This window comes from Pithys albifrons, chromosome 2 (assembly GCF_047495875.1).
Source record: "Pithys albifrons albifrons isolate INPA30051 chromosome 2, PitAlb_v1, whole genome shotgun sequence".
NCBI classification, from domain to species: domain Eukaryota; kingdom Metazoa; phylum Chordata; class Aves; order Passeriformes; family Thamnophilidae; genus Pithys; species Pithys albifrons.
Genome location: NC_092459.1, coordinates 40,246,496 through 40,273,296, shown reverse-complemented (window position 1 = coordinate 40,273,296; position 26,801 = coordinate 40,246,496). Strand labels below are relative to the sequence as shown.

Below are 26,801 nucleotides of genomic sequence, written 5' to 3'. Positions count from 1 at the left end.
AGGCTGCAGTTCAGTTAATGTACTGTGAGGTATGAGTGGGTATTTTGTTGGTTTATTTTTCGTTTTTAACAATACCATAGCTTTTACTTGCTTTGCAGCTGGCACAGTTTTTAAGTGGAAAATTGATAAATATTTGATGGTAATTAGGAGCCATAAGGATACTGAGTTTGCAAGCCTAAAAATGCCCATTTGAGAACAGTGAATACAATACCAATATACGTATTTCTCAAGAAACTAAGGTTTTCTCAGGTCACTTAAAGATGTTTCCTATTCTGTTTGACAGGCCACATGTAATGAAACATGAAAATCTTTTTAGGCAAGGTATTTATATGTATTAGATAAATGTGCATGAAGAAATGTACAGTTGAATAATAATAACTTGGTTTTTTTTCTGGGCTGCAAATGATATGGACTGCAGTGATTGCAAGATGTAATAAACACATCCAAGTCCAGTAGAGCTTCTGCAAAACATCCGTGTTTGTGCACAAAAAGGAAATCTTGTATTGGAAGGGCTTAACAAATACTAAGCCAGCAATGCTTAGTGCCTTCTAGACACATTGTGTAGTTCTGGAAAATGTGCTTCTGTGCTGAAGTGAAAAATTATGGAAACCTATCAGTACCAGTGCTGAAAGACCTTTTTTTGGTGCAGAAAGGCTCTTGGAAGGTGTTAGGATGGGGCAGTGGTTTCATTTCTGTTTCAGATATTCAGCACTTACAGAGTTTCTCCATTGGAAATGATCCCCGTGTCATCCATGTGTGCAAGTGTTGGGGGGCTTCAGGAGCTTTGTTCACCCATGCAGGGGTGCAGTGGATGAGGCATTACATAATCCAGAGTCCCTACCATGCTGTTTATTTGGGCACAAATCCCAGAAGAGGCCAGAGCCAGAAGGCATTGTTTCCTAGCAGTGTTACCCATTTGTGTGCTTTCATCCACAAGGAAAGAGCCTCCAGGAATGGCTGCATGATCGTAGCACATTGCACATCTGCATTTTGAGTGGTAGCCAGTATGGTGGTGCTTTCAGACTGAGGGGGAGACATGTTCTGGTATACACCCCTTGCTGCCTTAATCCACCTTAAGTGGAGTCAGGAAGGGTGAATACTTGAGATCCAAACAAATCAGTCCAGAACTGCAAAACCTAAACATCTAGCAATTAGGAGCTAGGTCCTGAAATGCTCCTAATCCAGAGACTGAGCACAGAGCCTTTATTGTGAGCATCTATGGTTTGGCTTTCTGAGCTAGGAATTTTTGTTCACTAAGTAACAGGATGCAAGAACAGGAATCACAAGAAAGGAAGAAAGTTCTGCCTTGTGTCTCTGCCTTCAGGAGTATGAGAATTGAAGCCAAATGTCTGATTGTGTTTTGGCAGCCAGCAATTCCTCTTGTGTTTGTCAGATAAGACATAATTCTGTAATCTCTGTGGTTCACCTTCTCCAGTGGGGAAAATGCGTTGCAACTTCTGCATGAGAGCTCTACTAGTATTCAGCAATGCAGTTGTGCTGTGCTGTGCTGGGCTCTTGGAGTCCCAATGGTAACTAGTATGTTTGTGAATGTATGAGATTTCTAAGTTTTGAAGTTGCAGAAGGCAGATTTCCCTTCTTCTCATTAAGAGAATGATATGCCTTTCATATATGTTTGTGATTATATGTAGCCATCTATGTGTTAGATATTTAATTAATTCTTTTAAACTACTTTTAAGATGAAAAGTGCAGCTCTGTGCTAGAACCAAATTTAATGGTGAGTCCTGTGATTAAAAACTTGTTTAGAATAACAAAACCAATCTTCTGGGAGATCTGAGCATCTTCAACCCTTAAATAATACTACATATTTAAATTATACTACATCACATGGCATCCATCATAAAAGTGGGTAACACCTCTCAGGGCCTGGAATTAGTTTTATCTGAATTGTCACACAGGGTAAAACTGCTGCTCTGATTGAATAGAACTACTGCTCTAGAGTATTAATTTTAAAAAAATTTTGCTGGATAATTCTGGCTTTAAAACCACAGATAACTATTTAAAAATCTTTATTTTCAATGACAGAACCTGAAGGACTTTTTTGTCTATATATTTGTTTGTTTACTTGATTATTCTTTTTTCTTAGAACTATTTTGATGGAAAACTTTCCCCTCAAGGGAAAATGCCTTGGATTGAATACAATCACAAGAAAGTATCTGGCACTGAGTTCATTATTGACTTTTTGGAAGAGAAGCTTGGAGTGAATTTAAATAAACACCTTGGTCCACATGAAAGAGCTGTTTCCAGAGCTGTGACAAAAATGGTGGAGGAGCACTTATACTGGTAAGCTTGCATGGCGAAGCTGGCCGTGTTCCTGTGCTGTCAGATCTGCTCCTGAGCTCGTGCCTGGACATGGATGCTTACATTCTCTTGCAGAAAGCTTGGTTACCCAATTATTTTCACAACTCCCTTCATCCTAGAAAACTGCTGCTGCTTTCTGTGTACATTAGTATGAGCCGGGGGTGATTCCCCTGAAAAGCTGTTATGCTGTTTAAGCTGCCTGCAGCTTCGTGGAAGGAAGCTGCAATGGGATGTTCCTCTGCCCTGTTTAATGTGACCTCCGTATAGAAACAGCCTTGTTAATAAAGAGCAAAAGATCCAGGTGACTGAATACATTTGTGGTTTGGGGGCACAGGGCAACAAACCCAGTGTTTGCAATGAATCTGGAATTCTGTGTTTCTATAGTTACTGATCTTAATTGTGTGCAATTACTATAGGGATTACTGCCTTTCCTGTAATACAGGATACTCCTGTTAGTATGTATTATTGACTGTACTGCCAATTGATAGGATACAGTATTAGTCACAGTATCTTGAGAAGATGAATTATGTATCTGACGGGAAAACAGAAATGGCACTTTGTGTCTTTTACTGACACCTTTGAAAATAACACCTGTGATTTCCCCCTTGCTTTACATTTCAGTCCTTTAAAAGTGCCCTTTCCAGACTGAATTCATAGGAGTGTCAGGTGGACGTATATCTTGGATGTTGCATTTGCTGCCTCAGCAGGCACAAAGCTTTTTCCTAATATTTTGCTTTCTGGAATGCATTTAAGCCCTTTCTATAGTAAATTTTGCATTTATATTGCATTTTTTTTCTTAAAAATCTTGTGTGATTTTAAATTGAACACATTTACCTGCTTTTTCTTTCACCTTGTGAAGATGAGCAGCAACATGTTCTTCAAATAATGTTTTAGTATCTTCTGAGAACAATTTTAGTGTTCAGTAGGCAAATGGAAATGATTTGATTTAGAAATGTAATCTCTGCTTTCCAAGAAGTGTGACTTTCATCAATTATATGAAATTATATGACATTTGCCGTGTCATAGCCTCAAAAACAGACACAAGCAGACTGCAAATGTAACCTTTTTTTTTCATAGAATCATAGAATCAATTGGGTTGAAAAAGACCTCAGAGATCATCAAGTCCAACCCTTGGTCCAACTCCAGTCCCTCTACTAGATCATGGCACTCAGTGCCACACCCAATCTCAGTTTAAAAACCTCCAAGGACAGTGACTCTACCACCTCTCTGGACAGGCCATTCCAATGCCTGATTACTCTCTCTGTAAAGAATTTTTTTCTGATCTCCAACTTAAATTTCCCCTGGCAGAGCTTAAGCCTGTGCCCCCTTGTCCTATTGCTGACTGCCTTGTTCATTTTCCCAGCTTCAGTTATTATAGCTGCCAAAGGTAGGATGGAGCCTTTTAGTCCCCTAATGTTTCATCTCCTTGCTTTAGTGTTGGTTGTTTCCTGGTCCATAGATTTGACTGCTTTAAATGTATTGTTACTGATGATGAGCTTTTCTGCTGTTTTGTCTCAACTGCAAAGTGTGCTTTGTTCTGTGAAGCTGTTGTCTGTCCATCCAGGCTCCCTTGGAGCTGACTTGGCACTGCTGGGCATGACATAGGGAAGTGTGGAGTACAGGTATTGCAAATTCAAGCACTGACCCAAGGGAGGTGGTATAGAAAGGGGTGGATAAAGTTTCATCAAGTAAGAACAGAAATGTGCATGCTTGGCTGTGTATCCCTATTGCCTTTCCTGTCCAGTCACACAGTTGAGTTTTTCCTAGGCCTGGTTTTTGCTGCAGTGTGGTAAAACATCCAGCTGTAAGTCTCAACTGTATGTCCCTGCTGTGTGGCTGTAACAGAGGCTTGATACGTTGGTGAGGTTATACCATGCAGGTTCCCTGTACTAGGCAAAGCCTCAGCCATGAGGCATTGCAATTGTACTACTGTAATTCATAGATAGTGACTTGGACCAACTTACAGCTTCACCAACATAAAACCAGGCTTTCACTGTGTAGGACCATGTTTCTCCTTGACAGCATTGTATCTGTGGTTGTGGCATCCCTTCACATCAGTCCCTGAACCATCCCACTAGAAGCTTAAGGTTTGTTTGTTGCATCCTTCAATTCCAAGGTGAAGAATTTGTAGGAAAGTTTGAGTTTCCAGGTTTTTTTCCTTTCTCCCTTTTCTCAGCAAGAGGGAAGGGAGGCTTTGACTCTATACTGGGCAGCTGGCATTTTGCCAGCTCAACTCAAGACAGATACCTATCTGCAGAATAAGGCTTGTAAAGTCAAGCCTCCAAGGCAGTGATATAAAATGTGATTTGTACCGTTTCATTGCCAGCAGCATGCAAAGTAACTTCTTCATAAATAAGTAATTTTGCAATACATTTGTTGATCAAGGAAGCAAAGTACATCCTGTGGTGTGCTCCCTGGATGGAGCTAATCCGGGTGGGTCCTCAGCATTTCCTCCAGAAATGTTTAGCTTTTTGCTGAGGTAATTGCTCATCTTCATAGTTAGTGCCTCCTACAGGTGGGAGTGGCTGCTCTGGCTAGAGTTGAGAGCAGTGCAGGGCTGTTGTAAACCTCAGCCCCTGGAAACCCTGCATCTGGCCCAGACTGTGGCACCTGGCAGAGGTCAGGCACAAAGACAGCAAGGGAGTGTGCCTATTTTTGTGCTGGGATTAGAGCATATCTCTGAGATGCACTATACTGATTTTGAGCTGATGCTGTACCTCCTGCCCCTGGAGAATGCCATAACCATTAGGGTTTTACTGTGTTTAAATTGGCAAAAGAAAAAAAACTTGCTGACTTGAATGGGTGTTGAGCCAAGCCAGCAGGAAAGAGATGGGAACTGAACAATTTTGTGGCTCCAGGTTCTGGATCCAGTGCAGACCTCTCATCTGCTGTAGACTTGCTGTGGGTCATGTCCACTGCCTGCAGCAGCCTGTGGGCCTTTAGAAACCATTGGAGCACCCACAGCCGCCTCTGGGGATCTGGTGAATTTTTGATGTGTATGCAGAACATCCATGGGATTGGACCTCTGTTCAAGATAGGTCTGATTCTCACTTTCTTCTGGAACTGGCATGCTGGGCTCAACAACACTGCTGGGATTCAGGCCAGGCAGCTGCTGGTGCCCGGAGGGGTAGCAGTCACTGCGAAATGCTTTCTGTCACTTTAATCTCAGGAGAGGGATCTTAGTCCATGACACTAATGTGCTTAGTGAGAACATAAAAGCCTTGAATATTCAGCTTAACCAGATTAACCCATTAGATTGGTTTAGCTGTGTTGTCAAACACAACTGTAGTGATAAGTGTGTATGTGTGTGTATACACAGATACCTCTATACATCCACACGCATATATATTTGACTCATTTCTTGCTTTGTCTTTCAAGAAGAACCTGTAAACATCATATGTGACTTGAGTGCTTGACGTATAGGAAAAGCATGTCATGAGAATACAAATGAATATGACTTTAGTCAGTATTCAGATTTGCCATGTGTTAAACATAAAATATGTTTATAATGTAAATACGTTTGAATACTTCAAGCCAATTGTAAGTGCAGTGTGTCTCCTACTGCTAACAATGATGAGACTGGAGTGCCACTGGTGGCATGAAAGCCAGTTGCCCTGGGAAGTTGCACAGCAGGTGGAGTTTCTACTGCTGATTGTGGAATGAATTTATTATAATCCTTTTGTATATCATGAAATTCTAGTTTGCACAGGTTCAGATAGGAAATACAACCCCCAGTTCACATTCTTGTGAATGCCTTCCCCTTGCCTTGATGCTTAGACAGCTTTGGGATAATCAGGCAAGCTCCTGTTGATGAGTCACTTTCTTCATCTTCTTGCCTGATTTATGTATTGAGGCCAAAGCTGCTGTTACATTTAGGCTTCAAATTTACTTCATCCTCATAGCATTGCTCTTTAATGCATTATTGTTTTATTTATACTCCTAAGGTTTTTACAGATGTATTGGCACAAATGGGAATGTTAATGTTTCTCAAAATGCTCTGTTCAGGCTAATATTTAAAATAATGATGTTGTCCCGTAAATACTAACCACAGTGTAAAAATGTATAGTTATGCAGTGCTGAAGCAGATTATGTAGATTCCCCTGTTTCTGGCATTCACTAACCTCTTGTAATGTTGATAATACCGTACTAATGTATTCTGAGCAGAGGAGTGATGGGTGGAATTAAATGCTGAGAATCATGTTTTTGTAGAAAACACAGGTTAATGAACATTTGAATAGAATTCTTTTAACAAAGTGCTTGTAAAGCCAGTTTTAATTTTTTTTTATTTCTCTCCACATCTGAACCTACTTTTTTCCTTGCTTTTGTGTACTTTGAACCATAAAATTCTAGAAGTAAACTCTGTAATGTTCAGTTTAGCTGCCTTCATTGTCCATGTAAATTTGAGATTTGGGATATGTGACAGTTCTACTCATTCAGTTTGAAGGTAAATAAGGTAAATAGGGGAAGAGGAGGGGCAGAACTGATCTCTTCTCTGTGCTCGTTGCTGACAGGCCTTGAGGGAATGGCCTGAAGTTGTGTCAGAGGTTTATGTTGCATGTTAGATAAAGGTTCTTCACCCAGAGGGTGGTTGGGCACTGAAACAGGCCCCCAGGGAAGTGGTCACAGCACCAAGCCTGACAGAGTTCAAGAAGGGTTTGGACAATACTCTCAAGCACATAGTGGCAAGCAGATGTCTTAAGATTTGTGCTTGACAGTTTAGCCTAAGCAGGATTACTTAAATCCTGTGCAGTTTTCCATTGCTGTCCTGGTTGTTAAACACCTGATCTGGTTTCTCCCTCTTCCAGACTCAAAGACCTTTTCCCCCAGAACAAGCAAGTGAGCTCTAGGGAAATGTATTTTGCTTTAAAATGTGGGCTCATTTGCTATGTGGGAAACATTGTTGATTCTGTTTGATGTAATTAAAACCATCTTGGACATGGTTGATCGTTCTGCAGTGCCAGCTCACTGGTGTGATTGGAGTCAGCAGTAGTGCTGGCAAGTCCATACGGCCTAATTAGTCTTGTGTGACTGGAGGGACTTTTACAAAATGGTGTAGTGAAGTCTTATGTCTTCTTTTTCTGGTGTGTTTTGGCTTCTTTTACTTGTTGCCCTTCTCCAGGCCGAGCCTGTTGTCCTAACCAACTGAGTTGTATTGCAGAGTTGCTGGATGAAGCTGGTCAGGTCCATGCTGGGGAAGGAGGGTCTTTGGAGCAAGAGAGAGCAGTGCTTTCAGAGAGCAAGTGTTTCTTTGTTTATTCACGTAATAACTTGCAGATTGAGAGAAGAACTCATTGAGAGCAACCCTTTGGTGAAGAACTTGCAGGTTCTGGTGGATGAAAAACTGGGTATGAGCCAAAAGTGTATCATGGCCAACTGCATTCTCGGCTGCATCAAAAGAGGTCCAGGGAAGGGATACTCTGTGTTTGTGAGACCCCACTTGTGTCCAGCTCCAAAGTCCCCAGCACTGGAGAGATGTGAACCACAAAGATGATCAGAGGGCTGGAGCACCTCTTCTGTGAAGACAGGCTGAGATGTTGTTCAGCACTGGGAAGAAAAGGCTTCAGGGAGATCTCATTGCAGCCTTCCAGTACTTAAAGGAGCTTAAGGAAAAGAGGGAAATGGACTTTTTACATGGGCAGATAGTGATAGGACAATGGAGGACAATTTTGAACTAAGAGAGGAGAGATTTAGATTAAGTGTTAGGAAGAGAGTGGCGAGGCAGTGAAACATGTTGCCTGGAGAAGACATGTTGCCTGGAGAAGTTGTGGATGCCTTGTTCCTGCAAGTGCTGAAGGCCAGGTTGTATGGGACCCTGAGCAACCTGATCTAGTGGGTAACATCCCTGTCCCTGGCAGGGGGTTGGAACCAGATGATTTTGAAGTCCCTTCAACCCAAGTAATTTTATAAGTCTGTGGTATAGATTGGATTTCTAATTATTTCCTAGTGTTTGCATGAAGACCAGAGTTTTTTTCCTGTTCTGAGCTGTACCTGCCAAAGGGACCTTGTTCTTTGCCAGCCCTGTGAAACATGACTACTGCAGTGTTCCACTCCATAGAGTGCCCTTATGCTTTCAGCCGAGTCTTCTTTCCATCCTTCCTAAATCCTGTTTTACCTTTGTTTCTTGAGCAGAGCAGTCTCACACCAAATATTCCAGACAAAGTTGATGCTTCAGGAATTTCAATAGCTGTTTACTGCCTGTGCTTTTTGGCTTCACATTTCTCCTGTATTGCTTGCGTCTGTGCTACATCTGGCTCTGTTTCAAGTTCTGCTGTGCTGAAACCAACTCAATGACTTGAGTTGATCCATCCAGTTTGAAAAAAAAGGATTGCGCAATACACCCTGATTTGAAGAGTGATATTGAAGTGTGTGAAATGTCAGTGGGATATTTTTGTCATATTAATACAGTGCAAGAGGTTGTGGAGAAACCTGTTAAGGATAAAAACCATTAGAAGCATAGGAGGTGCATTTTTGTTCTTCACTGTTCATGCATTTACAGCGAAATCTGCACATACCTCACTGTTACTTCAATGTTTGAGCAGGCGGCATTGAACTGCAGTGGACAATTTTTAATGAAATTAAAATACTTTTCACCCATTCTGTTGGGAGCATTCTAAATTTGAGCAGAAGCTGATGTTGTTTTCAGCTGCTATGGCAAATACTCTCCTTTTACCTCATGTTATTAGTAAAGAATCTGTGGAAACTTAATTGTAATTGTTCCCTGATGGTAGTGCTGAGTTCAGCTTCCCAGCATGACATGGGATTTTGATAAAATGTACACTATGAAAAAAAGTCACAGGAGTACTCCAGAAGATGCTGCTTTGTGCTTTTGTTTTCTTCTTTTTCTTTTTCCTTTCCTGTCTTGAATAAGGTGTTTCATATCAGCACTAAGGAAATTATGTGGAGTTATAAACATGTGCAATGATAAAACAGAAGTCATATTTCCAACTAAATCAATGGAGCCCTGGTCATACTGGGAATAGAAGCATTGGATTATTAAATCAATATTTAATGTAATTGTGTACATGAACTTAAATGTTTTGATATTTTAACTTTTCTGTCTAGCTTCTGTAGTTTATCATGCCTCCATGAGCCTCTTTTCATACAATCTCCAATATGTAAATCCACTTTTAGATTTTTTCAGTTTGGAAATTGCTACAAACATAATGGAATATGAGTACCAACTTCTAATGTTTCTGAGGCCCTGCTGGCTTCATATATCTGCAATGTCTACTTTGAGATGTCTTTAGCCCTTTTTCCAACATCCCTTGAACTTGGTGAAAAAAGTTATGTGTATGCTCTTTTTGATCTATTTGTAATTTCAGGACATGCTGGATGTTAAAAAAGTTAATGTTTCTTTTCTCATATGTTTCTGGAGTCACAACAGCAACAAATCAAGTTTTTGTTTCTCAATAATCCATGTAGGAAACAAATACTTCAACTGGTGAGACATTTTTATAAAAAGACTTTTCAAATTAATATTATTTGTCATTCAGTAAAGCATGGGATACAACAGAGTCCTTTAGAAACGTCTTTCTTGTAAAATCAACATTTTGAAGAGAGGAAAATACAAAACAGAAAACCAGCCCAATAACCTCTACCCCGTCATTTTTTAAATTTTATTTTTAAAAGATCATTTCATTGTTAGGTTCCGAGGAGAAGAGAGATCATCTAATGCCAGGGGCATGGGTTCAATCCCCTAAGTGGACCATTGACTTGAGTGTTGGACTCGATGATCCTTGTGGGTCCCTTCCAACTCAGAATATTCTGTGATTCTGTGACATCTGAAAAATTACTGTTGGAGCAAAGTTATTGGTTGACTAAGTTTCAGCAGTGTAGAAAGTAAGGAGAACAGGTTGGTGGGAAAGGCTGATACCTTTGTGTGCTGTTTTGTTGTTACTGCTGTCCCCAGGGCTGTGCAGTCAGTCATCTTAGGCAATAAATCCTTTTGGCACTGGATTTTGTTGCATGAGTTTAGCAGAATTCTGCAGCTTTTATATTTCAGTGTGAATCTCATTTTCTCTTGAAGTGAATTATGGTTTACAGAGAATAAGTACTGGACAGTCTGTCTAAGTACTGCAAGGTTTGCTCTGCTGTTACTCCACAGGGTCTGCTGTTGATGGAAGTTAATTCTCCATCAGGGCAGTGATGGCTTCTCTGCCTCACCTTTGTGCAAGCCTTTACAGGGTGGTAATGGGCTGTCTGGGGATTGCACTGCTATAACTTATTTTTGCATCCTTTTAGGACTTTGGCTTATTGCCAGTGGGTGGAAAACCTTCATGAGACACAGAAGATGGTTTCTCTTTTTGGCCCCTTCAGCGACTTGCTGAAGTGGATCTTCTGCCATCTGACCAAAGGAATTGTGAAGCGGGAAATGTACGGCCATGGCATTGGCCGCTTCTCAGAGGAGGAGATGTACACACTGATGGAGAAGGACATGCGAACTCTAGCAGGCCTCCTGGGTAAGGTACAGTGAGTTATGAGTGGTCTCTTCACAGTCCTCTGTCCACAGGATGAAATTGTCCTCAAGTGCTTCCTGTCAGCTTGCTCACGTACACAAATCTCATTTTTGCAGAAGGTGGAGGCTGCACTGCTGCTGTCATTCAGTGCTACCCCTTGCTCTGGCAAAGACAGTGTTTCTTTCCCAACTGTTTGCTGCCAAATTGTGTGTCTAGAGGCATAAGAAGCTTTCATCTCTGACCACTAAGTATATGTGACTAGAGGAGTAAAACATGGCCTGCAATTTTGGAAGAGCATATTGCTATGTGAATTTAGGAAAACAAAATGTTTAATTCTGCAAATGAAACCTCTTATTTGTATTTTTGCGTGTGTGTGTTTGGATTATCTTATTTTTTATTTCATGGGACTTGTGGCTAATTGATAGATCATTACGAGGCTTCTGTTTGAAAACCTTTTGCAGATGTTACCTTGATGAGCTGAACTTTGTTGTATTTGGTTGGGTTAGTAGCTTTAATCAAGGATTCTAGTACCAATGGTTCTGTGCTGTCAAAATAGGTGGGTTTAAGCTTTTTGGTTATCATGGGTAGATCCTAGTTAGTCTTAAGGTTGACCTCATTTAGCTAGAATTACATGAACCTCATTTCTTTTGTGTGGCTTAGGCTGAAATCTGTACTGGTGCTGTTTACACTGTACTTCATGTCTTCTGGTCTGCTGAGAGCTAAGCATATTGTGTGTCTGTGTAGCATTTGCATTTTGAGGAATTGGTTTGGGGCAGATTATTGCTTTCCTTGAGCTTGTGTCTCTCTCTTGTGCAAGGATCCAAAAGAGATGGTACCTGTGTAGCCACTTTGTTTTCTGTTATGATTGCTTGAAAGAGGTGAGTGGGTGCTGGACAGGAGGGAAATCTCCCTGCCCTGTTCTCCAGAGGGAGGACATGCTATACATGGTCTTAAGAGACAAATGTTGAGTGGATTGATGGAGCAAAGTAAGGAAAGCCCAGCAGAAGGCAGAAACTGAGTGATTGCTGAGAAAGGGAAGAAAGAAGTGCTTCTGAACTTCCAAGGTGTTCCGGAAGGGAAGGTATTTGCAGTGGACTAAGATGACTCTATGTAGAGTTTTCTGTAACTTTGTTTTCTGAAACAAACATGCTGAGTTGCTGATTGGGGAACAAGGTGGAAAAAAGGCATGTGATGTGTGGGCACAGTGGGCAAGGGGAAGATTCATGAGCAACAACTCTTAACAATGCTTTCTTGTGCTGAAATTTTTTGTTAACAAAAGTGGTTATCTATTCCAGTCCCCCTTCAAAGATGATCTGCTTCTTGGAGCTTAAGGGGTCCCTTTTCTTTGAGGGGGAGGAAGGAAGAGAGCAGCTCATTTTAGAAGAGGTGGTCTGGTCATACCTGCTACAGAACTGTGGTCAGCTCCAGATGCTCTCCTCAGTGACACTACTGTTGCTGTAGTTTTGAGATTGGCACTGCATTCCTCCGTGTTCATCACAAAGAGGAATGGTGTTAGGGCAGGAGCTGGAGCATGTTCAGCCTGTGACTTGGGAGCTCAGCAAAGCCCCGTGGTTCTGGCTAGACAACACTGGCAGGCTGCAGGGGACAGCAACAGATGTGTCCTTGCTAAAGTCATCCCTGTCTGCCAGGAGTAGGCAGAGCCTTCAAGGGAAAACTAAAACATGACCCCAAGTACTTGCAAAAGTCTCTTGATTTGCTTATTTGAAGTCTGCATTATTCCATCTCTGGAATGTATACTGACACTCAGATTTGTAAAATTTTGAGTTCAAAGGGATCATTTAATCATCTAGGCAGATCTCTGCGAATCACACTGCTTGAGTGCTGTTTTGAGGCCTGTGCCTTTTTACTGGCTGAGGATGGCTTTCTGAAAGCCATCCAGTTTTAATTATGAGTTTTCAGCAGGTGGAGGTGTCATCACTTGTATTAGTAATTGCTAGTAGATGTTAGTCACTGTCAGAATCTGTTCAAAATCACTTCTTTCAAATGAGAGCTCGTCCGATTCCATCCTGCAGGCAGATGCTTTTCTTAGTTCTTCCTTCCTTTCTGGGTGTTTTGGGTCATCTCCCTGTGAAGGTAAATGCCATAATCACTCTCTTGCTTTTGTTTTTGGGGAGCAAATAGCACTGTAAATCCTGAAGCACTTCTTCGCTGTAGCAAATTTTCAATTGTATTATACAGATATGTTATCATCAGAAATTTTGTTCTTCCAGGTTGTTCTTGAGTATGTTCCTGTGTACTTCAGAAAGCCTTGATCAGCATCTGCTGTATTCCTGTTATTTTGTTACATTACCAACTGAATATTGCACATTTTTTCATGTTGCTCTCTGACATGGATGTCAGATTAGCCAGTGTGCAAGTTACATGACTCACTGAATTTGCCTTTTTGATTATTGGTGAATTTGCCTACTTTTCTGGAATTGCCTTGATTTTCATTAACATCAGTATGCTTGCTCATGTTTTCTTCAGTCAGCTGTTTATGGTTGGGTCTGGTAACTGTGGCCTCCAGGTAGTATCCTGAAATGGGGACAGAAGGTGGGATGCATCCTTCCAGCCTGCCTGGTGACTCCCCTGTTGCCCTTGTTGCTTATTACCTGCACAGTCTTTGTGAGATCCCCCTCTGCATACACATGCCCAAGTGTTTTCCCCAAAGAGGAAGTTGGGATTTTGGCTGTTAGAGGGCAATCTTAGGAGCTTAAAAAAGATGCCTATCACGCAGAATAGCTGCACAGACCAAACTGTAGCTGTCAGTCATCAGCCATATCAGAATGACGCTCCCCATTTTTTTAACAGGGACCATTAACATGGGAACAAGAATAACTTTTACATTCTAAGAGCTGGTTCCAGAGAATAACTTGGCAGCTGCCAGTTTTCATGACACTCATTTTGACATTCCCAGTCACATCTTGGGTGCTTTCTTTTTTTTTTCATTTTTCATTTCTGAGAATAATTTTTCTTTCTCCCTTGTACCCATTTCCCTCATAGACTTCTCCAGATCTATTATAAACATGGAAATTGGAACTAATCCTCCTATGGTGGATCTGTCTGCCCTGTTGGTATTGTCTTCCTCTTTGTCTTCCAATCTTTAAACCACAAATGTAATTTCCTTGTATTGTAGCCATTTCTTACTGCCTGGTAGTAGTGTAAGAAATGGGGAGTGACCATATGAATTAGCAATATAAGAAAATACACATTTTGGCAATTGTTTGAAAGAGGCAAATGAGTGAGCAGTGCCAATAAACCTCTTAGTGCCCTCTCAGCTGTCTGACTGCCTCCCTCAGGCTCTTTTGATGGGGATTTTGAGCAGGGAGTTGCAGGGCAGTGGCTTCCTGAACTGGAATTTGAAAAGCATTTGATGCTTTGTGGAAGGCAGGTGTGCTCAGAGCTGAAACACAGAGATGGGACTAACTTGAATGTGAGCCTCTGAAGTTAGTGGAGATGCCCTGTAGCAGCCTGTAAGGACTGTACATGCTGCTCTTGGAAGGGTGCAGGTCTTCTGCCTGTGTCTCACAGCTCTGTTTCTTGCTGAGGTTTCTTGCCCCAGTGCTGAAGTAGCTGCTTTTGAGTCCTCTGGTGCATGCATTTGTAAATCGTGGAGCTGGATGCTTTCAAATCCTGTGCAATAAGTGTTTGATCCAAGTCCACTGTGATGAGGTGACTTAGTTTCTGTTGGACTGGCTGGAGGATGCAGAGAGGTGTTTGAGATGATCAGCACTATGGCAGCCTTGATGGGACAGGCACTGTGAATTCTGGCCTGGAAAAAAAAAAGCACATATGCATCAGGTCTATCAGAAAGTCTGGACAAAAGTTGCGCTGAAAATTTTGAGAACAGATTGGAACTAGTGGGAAAAAGTGAGCACGGAGGCCATATTATGTGGTGCAGCATGATTTAAAACGGGATTTGCAGTTTTATTAACCACAGTTTTATTTCCTCTTGCCCTTTGTTTCCACGCACCTGAAGGTGTGGGGTGTTCTGCCTGGTGAACTAGTGAGAGGATGTTTCAGCCCTCCCTCTGGGCCTGCCTTAATTGTAGCAGGATGGAAACAACAATGTTACTTCTGAGCACAACATAGCTATGGATCAAATCTCAAGACCTGGTTTTATAGTGCTAAATTCCTAGTGTTGGCATATAACTGTGGTTTAGGGACCAATTTTTGAGCTGTTCTTGAGATCAATGAATGCTTCAGTGTCAGATAAATACTGAAAAGATGCAACATTTACCCTGTACAGAGTTTTCAAACAATAGATTGATGCAACTGTGAAAGAGCTGGGGGGACTTAACTCCATGTTAAAATGACATCTGACAGGCCAGAGGAGGTTGCTGTTACTGGTTATTCCTGAGCACCACGTTGCTCTGCTCTTGTACAGAGGATGGCAGCATTCCCTGTACTGTACCCTGGAATTTGATTTATTTTACTGCCGGACACTTTCTCTAAACTCTCTCAATAACCCTAACATTTAATAACCTGCTGAATTACAGGCAGCTTATAATGGTCAGGGGAAGAATGTCCTGGGGAGATGGGATTTTGAGAATTTAATTACGTACTACAGTTCACAGAGTTTATAGTACTTTGGGGCAAGGCAGGAGCAGTGCAACCAGCTAACCTGACCTCTGCAATACTGCGTGTTTCACCTGCGTGTAGTCTTTGCTCCAGATCTCATTCCTATGATGGGAAAACAAGTTTATACTGGATGTTTCATTGCAAACAGTAGCTTTGAAATGTGATTTTTCTTCTTTGTCTTAGTTATCAGTCTATTTATTTTGTGGTGGCCATTTAGGACCACCATGACATTGGGGTGTTCAGAGAGGTAAGCAGAATAGCTGTGTGGAGCAGATATGTCCCTCCTCTGGACCAGGGCAGTCCCAGAGGCCGCTGTTTCACTTACTGCCTGTGTGCCTGACATGATTCTATTTGATTTTTACATGCCAGGGCTCAATGTGGGCGGGAGCGCTGCACTGGTGGTGTGTGAGAGGACCTTTTCACTCCTGTTTATGGCTTTGTCCTCTTCCTGGTCATTTCTGAGCAGTTGCTGCCAGTCTGACTGGTGCACCTGTTTCAGCCTGAACAAGCAGGGAGAGAGGAAAGTTTTGGGTATGACTTTTCCTTTTTTGGCTGTTTGGATGAATAAAGTGAACGTGGATCTGCATGCATGAGAGATGAAGGATGATCAGCTTCTTTCAGCAAGTTCATGGTTTTGAACCATGGTTGAACAGCTTTGGGTTTACACTAAGGTGAAAATCATTCTTTCAGCCACCTCCAGGCTGCAGAGTGCATTTTAAATGCGGTATAACTAGTACGGTGTGTGAGTGCTACCAGCTGTAAGGAGTGGAGGAAGTTCCTTGGCCAGTGGTGGCTCTGTAATTGGCCAGGTTATAGAAGAGGGGAGTGAGCACAGGGCAAGCTGCAGTAATGGATTTCACCTGCTGCACCCTAGCAACAGCTTTGGAACCACATTGAGTGTTGAATCCCTGTCTTTGAACTAGTGACCTTTTTCGTTTAAATCATTTTAGTAAAAAAAAAATCTAAAGATGTAACCATGGGAATTTTTTTTACAATTGTGGAAAAGTGACATCCAGTCAAGAAATGTTTTCTCTTGTATTTACAGGTGACAAGAAGTACATTATGGGATCAACTGTTTCCACTGTTGATGCCACTGTCTTTGGACATCTGGCACAGGCAATGTGGACACTACCAGGAACTCGACCAGAGAGACTAATCAAAGGTAAGAAAGCTTAAGAGGACCTTGGATGGACATTTTGAACGCTGCAGTACTTTAGCTGCATCACAGATCATTCTTTGTTGTAGCATTTGTATCCTAACATTGTAATGTTGTTTTCTCTTAAAATTCTTGGTTTTAATTTAATGTTCTACACAGTAATTGTTTCTATTCCTGGACATGATATTTTCCTTGTTTAACATGGCAAAGGCTTAAAGCCTTTTAGGAATGAATGGTGGGTAAAGTATGAGAAGACAGAAGCACAGTCATGAGCCAAATTTTGCTGAACTGAATAGATTTCTTGACAGCAGAAATGGAAGTGCCATTGTCCTGCTGAAATTATAGCCTTTGCTGTTACTGGAGATGCTGGACAAAGATGAAATCCTGCCTGACTTTGGAGTGACTGTGTTTTGGCATGAATTGGAAAACAACATACCCCTCCCCACCACAGAGGGTTTTTTTAATTTGTGGAGTGCTGTAGATGTTAAAGTACCTTTGCATCCCTTTTCAGAATAGAACTCCACAATGTGAAAAATGGGAAGAGCTAAGGAGGAAAAGGGTGTGAAATAGGTGTAAAAGGAAAGAATCTGACCTGTAAATCTACTCTGTACAAGAGAGCTCTGCTAAATCAACAGTAATGAAGCATAAACTTACTCTTTTCCTCAAATAATGAGCACTTGAGATGAGGACATAAGTATTGGCTATTGAATTCTTCCTCTTGATGTCTGGGGAATCATGGATGAAATTCTGAAGGGCTCATGGCTTTCTAGAAAAAATGCTGTTTATGGAATTAGTTTGTCTCTAATGAAAATAAATAGAAGGTAATAGATAGAAATACCCAAGCAATATGGTTGATTCTCTGTACCCATCCACCTACTCATGCTATTGTGAGTACAGGTTTCACATACAGCTCCTCTTTAATATGCTATTTGTTTCTTCATTTAATATTTTTATGATTTATTCTCTAAGCATACAGGTATGTATAAACATAAGGCACTAAGGCTGGGAGCATTAGGGATGAGCCAGTGACGATATAAAAACTTAAAAATGTGAATTTATGTTGCAGACAACGCTGCCATCTGGTGGTGGAAAACCTAAATTCACTGCATTTAATAAGTATACTGTGCATGTATAGGATCAAATTCTGTCTTCAGGAGCTAGGTGTCTGCAATTAAATAAAAAAATCTACTATGAAAACCTTACAGTATTAGTGTCTTGTCTTGATTTATTTCTTTAGGGATCAAATTTTGGATGGATATTTTTTTATTTGCTTGAACATGCATTTCTGTTTATTCCTGTGTAACCCTTCTTGTTGTATGTGGGTTAATAATATGTGTTTTAAGCTAGATGAAAGTTAAAAACAGAGCTGCTATGAGGATTGGTGGGATCTTGGAATTTTGAAACCTCTTTGAAAAGACCCTGCATAATTTTTTTCCAAACAGTGCTTATGTGTTTTTGCATCAACAGGTGAGTTAGAGCATTGTTGACTGGATATATTTACTGATGCCTGTTGTGCTGTGTTGCAGGTGAGCTGATTAACCTTGCTATGTATTGTGAAAGAATAAGGAGGAAATTTTGGCCAGAATGGCATCATGATGATGATAACACTCTGTATGAATCTGAGGAGAGCAGTGAAGCAAGCAAGACTTACTCCCCTTTGCAGGACTTCAGTTTTTATTCAAGGACAGAAACATTTGATGAGGAAGGGAACAGTATTTCCCAAACTCCTGACACCGATTACACTGGACACTCCCTCTTTGATTCGGATGTGGACATGGATGAATACAGAGATCATGAACAATGCAAGTGATATGTACAAGTCTCCCATTGTGCAGATAAGCTGTTTCTTGGGATCAGTGTGATTTGTTTTCTCATTCAGGTCAGGAAGATGTTTATACCACTTTGGAAGAGACCATTGTGCTTGACTCAGCTGTCATATTCTACTTGGACTATTTGAATTGTATTTCATTTTGTCTAACTGTGCAGGTAAACACTTAAAAAACACATGGGCAAAACTGGAGGTCTAGAGGGCAACAGGACCTTTCAATCTACATTTTTGTTCATGTTCAAAACCAAATCCCCCATTCAAGTGGGACTGACTTCTGGGAAGTGGAGCTTTTGTCACAACTGGTTTGTGTTGATACCTTATCTTTACAGGAGTGGGTTGAGGACAAAAATGAAAGAAGTGTGAATGGCACAGCTTTCTTCCATGGAAGAAAATTTTCGATGCTGTAATGAAAAGGCCTTGGGGGTGCTAGCTGACTGCTGCCTCAGTATGAGCTAATGGTGTGCCCTGGAGGATCAGATGCATACAGCATCCTGGCTTGTGTCAGCAACAGTGTGACAACAGGACCAGGGAAGTCATCATCCCCCTGTACTTGGCACTGGTGAGGCCACACCTTGAGTCTTGTGTTCAGTTCTGGGCCCCTCACTACAAGAATGACACTGAGGTGCTGTAGCGTGTCCAGGGAAAGGCAATGAAGCTGATGAAGGGGCTGGAACACAAGTCTTGTGAGGAACAGCTGAGAGCTGGAGATGTTTAGTACGGAGAAAAGGAGCCTGGGGAGGATCTTATTGCTCTCTACAACTACCTGAAAGGAGTTTGTGGTGAAGCAGGGGTTGGTCTCTTCTCCCTAATAACAAGCAGTAGTATAAGAGAAATGGCCTCAAGCTGCACCAGGGTAGGTTTAGGCTGGATATTGGGAAAACTTCACTATAAGGGTTGTCAGGCATTGGAGCAGGCTGCTCATGAAAGCTATTGAGTCACCATCCCTGGAGGTATTTAAAAGCCATATAGATGCGGCCTTGGCAGTTCTGGGTTAACAGGTGGACTTGATGAGCTCAAAGGTCTTTTCCAACCTAAAAGCTTCCATGATTTGGCAAAATTTCAGGGGGATTTTGTTTGATAGCTACCCATACTTTGTGTGCATATATTACAATGTCTGCAGGCAACTACTGCTTCCAGTTCTTTTTGAGACAGTCAGGGAAAGCTGAAGGAAAACACATTCCTACATAAGGGAGCTGATTAGTGTTTCTTGTTCTTTGCAGAAGATTGAAATTGCTACTCTAGAATACTTCTATTCAGGAGGGAGATGTCTGTTAATGTATTATCTCCCAAACACTCACCTGGAATGTGTGTTGGCCAAATTTCTTCTGTGTTTTTGAATTATTATTATGTTTTTACTCCCTACCCCTGGCTGCTGTCTGCTATTGCTAGGTAAGGCTAAAGAATTGCAATCTGTTGCTAAAAGCCTGGTGTGTCTCAGTAATAAGTGCTTTGTGCTCTTTACCAACAGACATAGCAAACCCATGGAGGCTGCAAAGCAATTTGGGGTATTAGTAGACAAGGGATGCTGTGTAGCTGTAAGATGTTGGCCACAACAAAAGGCTTTAGAGCTGTCTAGGAAGGTACTTCAGTGGGTGCTGGGCTCTGTGCTGGCTTACAGGGCACAGTCCGTAGAGCTGATGCACGAGGGGCAGTTGAGATAGGACAGTTCTGTCAGCACCACCATCCATGGGGATATTGAGGAACTGAAAGCATGGCTGGAACTGATTTTAAGTGACCTTTGCTAGCACATCTGTGAATCAGGAACTTGGAATGATTGCACAGGTTCTGATATGCTTCATATTCTTGTCTCCCTAAGTGCAGGTTAGAGATGAGAATAAATCCATTGGATTTAGGACTTTGAAGTTAGGCAGATACATCAGTGTTGCTTGACCACAACTAGGTGATTTTAGGTAGAGATAGAGCATACAGAACATAAAGGCAGCTGTCGTATTTGTAAACATGCATATAAAATCAGGAATTTGACTGCAGACTTTGTTGGTGGCTCATTTAAAAATATTTTAATTATGAATTTTCTCAGTGATTTACAGTTAGATGAATCAGAATCCCTCAGCAAAATTTTTATAATGTGTTGGTTGTGCCATATGTTCTGGGAGCAGACAGGGCAGACAACTGCTTTAGGTTGTTAATTGTTAGTAGTCCTAATAGTCTGGAGCTTGAAATAACTCCAGTTTTCAAAGAATAGCTTGCTCTCTTGGATCCTGGAGTGCCTTCTGCAGAGGAAAGTGTTTGCTCTGGAGAAACAGAGAGCTAGCCGTCTCTGAAAGCAGGGACACACATGTCTGCAGTGACTTCCCAGATCTGTTCATGCATGGGAGCCACCACAGCAAGAGCTGACACATTTGGTGTGAATTTGCACCTGTTTCCTCAATACCCCAGGCATATCCTTGGAACCATGTTCTGCCCAATGTTGTGAGCAAGTATCATTTGAAAAGTGAACCAAACCGGGGAGGAGGAAAACTTCATCCAGTTACTTGGCACCCTTCTCACGAAATGAAGCACAAGAATAGGTCACATGAAGATAAGTCTTGGATTTAAAAGCACAGAGGTGATGGCCTGAAATGCTTTTGTAACTCAGTGGTCAAATCACGACAGATTTTATCTGCAAAAATCTAGGTATTGATATTCTGAATAAGAGGCATCTGCATCAAAAAACTCCTCTTTAAAAACATTAGTGTGTTGGAAATTCTGATGGAGATGTTCTCATTCATTTATCCTTGCATGTTGGAGTCTGTGCTTTGTCCATTTCTTCAGCAGATGGAGGTGTGCAGCAGATGAGTCCCAGTTATTAAAAGGCCAACTTGAGTCCAGTGAACAGTATCACCTCTGTAATTTTGGTAGGCTGACAGATCTGTCCGTGGCAGTGGCCTTTGAAACACAGGTTAACCAGAAGTCAGCCATGTTATTTTACCCTTCCATGTGCATGTGGCGGAATCTGGATTTTGTGTGGCCACAGGCAGGAGTGAGTGCAGAGGCAGGAGATGCCAACGCAGTGCACAGCTGGTGTCATGCCATGGCCTCATTTGTCTGCTGGTGGTCGGAGCTGCTGGAAGGGCAGGTAGAGCTGATGCCATGGCATGGGGACCTGTGCCAAGGATGGAGGTGTTTAGCAGGGCCATGATTATGTTCTCACCTGGCCTTTTTGTTTCACATAATTAGTGTGCCTCAACAGAGGCTGAACCTCATCCTGACCAGCCAGGTAATGGGTATGCCCTCGGAGGGGGTAAAGAAGAGTTGGATCCAAGGGGTTGCAGAAGGATGAGTGGCTTTCTGCTGTTAACTGAGGTTTTCAGGGTCAATCAGTGAGGTGAATGTATTTTCTGCCTTGTCACATGCCTTCCCCTTTCCAAGGGACTCTGTTCAGATTACTTTAGAGGAGAAGGTAGTTGGGAGAAGTTAGTTGGCTTTTTCCTCATCACAGCTACTCTACATGAAGTTTGCTTTTTTGATTTTGGCCATGTTTCAAATTAGAGATGAAATTAGGAAATGACATCTCTGTAGGAATTTAGATGTCTTTTGTCAAGGTTGCGCAGGAGATCCTTGGGTTTATTTGTGCCTTCTCGAAACTAATATTGATTGTTAGACCTCTTTAAAAGGTTTTGATCCATGCTTTTTCTTTTGAAAGTGGCTCTTGGTAAAGTATTGTGGGAAAACAAAAAAAATGTTGAAAAAAAATGAAACTTTTTAAACATCTATGAAAAAGTGTTCATTCATTTTGTTTTGTATGGGCAAAAAAACCAGATGTGTTTTTTTTAACTTTGCAAAATTTTGCTAACAGAGCAACATTTTCTTAATCCTGCAGTGTCTTTTCAGTTTGAGATTTTTTTTGCATTCCATCATATCTATTTTTAATGTTAGTGCTGAGGGGCTGTACAGAACTAAAAATAGTTGGAGAACATCTTTATTTCCTTTTAGGTTTTTTTTCTTTTTTTTTTTTTTACTCCCCTCACTGATCAAAATTGCATGCAAGTGCATTGTAGGGATGCTGGATGTCCTGGCTTGTGCTGCTGATGGGGGTGAAGGTCATCAGGTGTCTTTGCAGCCGTGAAACCTGGGACAGCTGCGGATTGCCAGCCTTCTGGTGGGTGAGCTGGGTTGCCTGCTTTTGTCTGGAGCCAGAAGGTGGTGGATGCCATGATGTCATGTGTGAGGTGACCTGGACCTCAAGGTTTTTCCCTGGGTGGGGGTCCCACTGCCACAGTCAGACACTCATTGTGGGATGATGTTAGGAAGGGTTCAGGGGCTGTTGACACGACAGTCAAATGTCCATGAGGTCTGAAAGCATCACAGCTGCCAGTGCCAAACCTGGTCCCAGCCACAGCCCAGGGCTGGTTTGGGGTAGATGGTGGTACATGGTACTGGCAGAAGGAAGGCTGTCTTAGGGCTCTTCTACACTCTCCAGCCCCTCTCCAAATAGGGCAAGGGAGCTCTTGGATGGTCACTGGAGAAAGCAGCAGATAGGAGAGGGGAGGGTGGGACACAGAGTGTGCCAAATGGTGGGTTGCTGCAGGCCTGGCTAAGGCCCCTGTTCCAGTGGCCAGAGGAGACCCCTGCTCTGCCTGGGAGCTGGAGGATAACCCTGCATCCTGATGAGAAGACTGTGCCATTCTTCCTGGTTACTTTACCTTAAATACAACCAAAGTACTGCCTTTGTTTCCATAGTGCTGCTTTAAGAGAATGAGTAATTAATTGGTCTGCTCCTCATGGCAAATGGGAGTTTAAAGCAAGTCCAACATTTCCACTGGAGTTCGATTTGAAACAGTCTGGTGTTTTTTATTTTTTTTAAATGTGAATTGCAGTGTTTGACTGTGTGACACTCTGTCATGTCAGAAGGGATTTGTTTACCCCCGTCAGACTCATTGGCTCTGTCAGCAGAGCTCACTGTTACCGAGTGGGGAAAACAGGCACTGGGATATATAGGTCCTACAGAAATCCTGCATATGTGGTGTTTGATTTAAAAACCAAACTGAACCTGATGTTTCAGATCTGGAGGACTGTTTCCATCCAATTATAGCACTGCAAGTAACACATTTTGATCTTTAAAACCTTGGCAGTGTCCCTCCAGATCTATATTCTCTTTGAAAAAATACTGCCTGAAATATTTCTGCAGCAACAGTTCAGGCACAAATTTGCTTTTGTCAGTGATGTCTGCTCAAGTAATCATGACAGTTTCATACTGTTTTCCTTGAAAGGGCTGTATCTGTCAGATGCTAAGCCTTACAAAATATTGCCTGCTGGAAAAGTGTGTTATGTGCAGATTTATGCAGGGCAACTCACCAAGTGAAATTTCTGTGGCAGGGGATGAATTCAAGTGGGTCTTGTCCTTAGATGTTTGAATAAGAATTTGAATCTGTTTTCTGACAAGTAGCTGTTTGCCCTAACCCCCCTCTCGCTCCTCAAGTGCTGCAAAATTATGACTTAGGCATGTGATAGGAATAAAGCAAATTATGCTCTCTAAATGCAGAATTAAATTGGATGGCCCAGTGTCTGGCATATGGAAATGGATAGCATAGCATAGATGGAGTCATGCCCATACATGTCAGTGGCTGTGATCCAGAGGAGCACCCGAGTCATGCTGTTTAATCCCATGGACCAAGAGGACTAGAGGTACTGAATGAGGAGGCTTTCAGTGGTTGATCAGTACTACGGGTATTTGTGTGTGCTGTGCTGTGCTGTGCCTCGGGCATTGGTGAGGGCTGGGTAGACAGTGCAGGGGCTTGTTCTGGTAGCTGGGGCTTCAGTGAGGCATTGGTGTGCTGTCATCTCATCCCTGTGCTGTGTCCTGGTGATGAGCAGCAAGGACAATGATCTCTTTGGGTTTGACCCCTTTCCAGAGCATTGCAGTGAGCACAGCTTTGAGCCTACTGGTCAGCACAGGCCGTCGTATTCAGCTGGTGCCCTGTGGAGTGAAGATGTTCCTCTGCACCACGTGGATTGCTGGTGGGAGGGTGGATTTCATTTTTAGGCCACTGACCCCAAGTCTTTACAGCTTTGCTTTAGTGGAGAAAAGTGTTGCAACATGAATCAGCTCTGTCTTGGTGGTTTTGGGCAATCGTCTCTTTGATGGCCATAAGGGAGGGTTTTGCACTCCTTCCCTGTGGAAGTACTCTGATGTGAAGTACTTCTCTGCAGAGGTTTCTGCAGCTCCCTGAGGAATTTGAAAAACAAAGTGGTATGTCTGTGTACAGCACCGGAGTCCCAGTCAGTGAAAACACTGTGTGTCACTACAGTGATAAACTTAGTACCATGTCCTGGTTGCACCCAGGTTTACTCCCAGGTTTTTCAAGATCAGAAGAGATCATTATGGGCATTTGGTCAGACTTGAGCATAAAAAGGATTGTGGGATTTCATGTAATGTGTTCCACATTCAGCTCAACAAGCTGAAGCTGAATCATATGCTTCCAAAAGGCATTCAACTTCTGCAGAACAAATAAAATCCTGCCCCAGTTTGAAGCCATTGACAAAAGTATCATTTGCTTCAGCAGTGCCAGTTTCCAACTGAGCTTCCAAGTGACCTAGAATTTACCACTTCTCTTATTCCTGGCTAATTCTACTCACGTAAAAATTTGCTTCACTCGGGACAGTAAAACAAATAAGATGTGATTGTTGTTCTTTTTTAAGCTCCTAAACAAGAAGTGCTTTTTTAAGCTGCACTGGTCGTGTTGATATTTTCACTTGGCACTATAATTGACTGTGTTTGTTCTTTCCTAATTTCTTAGCTTGTTCTTGTGACTTACCTTTCCTCAAATGTACAGGTTTTCATTTTTCAGGATACTTGAGGAAGGCAAGTCCCAAAGACAGGGGTGTGCAATCCAACAAGAATAAAGTATATGTCGATGGGTGTGAGGTGAGGGGATATACCCAGCTAGCTGCAGTGTGCAAGGTTTAACTGAAAAAATGAAGGAACACATTTCTAAATGTGGACTGTAATGCTGTAGCTGCGTTATGTTGTTTATCTATAAACTTACATGAGACATATGTTATTTTAGCACTGTTATTATTACTAGTTTATAAAGCCATATTTAAAATTGTACACTTAATTGTAACATAACTTTAAATTGTGCACTGTGTTGATCCATGTACATATATATGAAAATCTGTATATTTTGTCTTTATGCTGTATGTCATTGGTGTGTAAATTATAACTAATAGATCTAAAATACCTTTCTGGTTCATGTCCTTATTCTATGTGTGTGCTTTCTTGCTTTCTGTAGAGCTGTGAACAGCTGAGAGGTGCTCTCTTCAGAGTGGGGAGTGCATGAAACTTTCATAGGCAGTGAGTTAAACCTTCATCTCCCCAGGCAAATACTTTAGCCACCAGCATTGTTTGAACAGATTCATTCTGTCCCTCGTTCCCCTCTCCTCCTGACTCTGCAGAAGAATTTCAGGGACTATCACAAGAGGAAGAACTGCACATAAACTTGGGTGTGAGGAGAGGTCCCTGCTCTCCTCTCTCTCTTTTTTGGCTACTGCTACCAATGTGAAAATAAATAATCCTGAGAAGGTAACTCTGTCAGGAGTGCATAATCTTTAAGGTCTTTGTTCAGAGCACTGTGATGGCTAGTTTCATTGTACAGTAGTATTTCTGAAAATTTTCAATGGGTGCAAGTCCTTAGCCAGGCTTAGCATGCTCTCCTGAGTGCCGCACAGGGTCTGTGTGATGGGAGACATGACCTCCTGGGAGAAATACACACAGGTGATAAAGGTGCAAACCTTGCAGAGCCTCGACATCAAATCCAGCTTCATAAGTGATGGTGTCACTGTTGTGGGTGCACTTCACCTACCTAAACTTTAAAAAAAAAAGGACAAAGACAAGTCAGGTCCAAGCCTGTAGTACCATTCTGAATGGATTTTCAGCTCTTTTCACTGCCTTGCAGTTTTATGGTTGGTGAGGTTGTTTATAGCCTTTTTATCTATGAAAGCTAGAAATTTCAATGTATTTAATAAACACAGAGGTCAGAAACATGCACCTAGGTTAAAATACAGGACTTGAAGCATTAAACATTGTAAGCTTAGAAGAACTGGCAACCAAAGCTGGGAGTCCTGTCAAGGTCAGGTCTCTCTCTGTTCCAGTGAAGTTCTGTGTTGGTGAAATAGTCACAAACTCTGTTTATGTGCCAGTCCCCAAACCTTTAAATTAGGGCATGTGAGAAATATTCTGGATGTTACATGGTAGTTCTGGCCCATCTGGGCACATGGAGCTGCTTAATGCAGCCTTGCCAGTGGAAATTGGGTCATAGTAACTGGTGGTAAGCCTGATCCTTATTTAAGAGAGTGCTGCCAGAAAGGGGAGGGTGAGTGCCTGCCTTTTCCATGTGAGGGGACAGAGGCATGTGGTCCAAGAGTGTGCCAGGACAGCACCTCTAAGTGAACTGCACAAATAAGTTACCTGAAAAGTCATTTAGCTATTGGCAATATCCCTGCTCATTGCAGTGGGATTGGA

The 26,801-nt window shown here is 42.0% G+C and overlaps 1 protein-coding gene across 2 annotated transcripts in view; it reads left to right on the top strand.

Annotated features, from left to right (window-relative positions):
- FAXC (failed axon connections homolog, metaxin like GST domain containing) overlaps positions 1-25,541 on the top strand; it is a 29,515-nt gene extending 3,974 nt beyond the window's left edge. For both annotated transcript variants that reach the window (XM_071548796.1, XM_071548795.1), the window contains 4 exons: positions 2,105-2,301; positions 10,561-10,778; positions 16,402-16,518; positions 18,039-25,541. In XM_071548796.1, coding sequence (XP_071404897.1) covers positions 2,105-2,301; positions 10,561-10,778; positions 16,402-16,518; positions 18,039-18,322 — 816 coding nt within the window. In that variant the 3' untranslated portion in view covers positions 18,323-25,541. The remainder of the gene's footprint in view (positions 1-2,104; positions 2,302-10,560; positions 10,779-16,401; positions 16,519-18,038) is intronic.
- Positions 25,542-26,801: the final 1,260 nt, after the last annotated feature.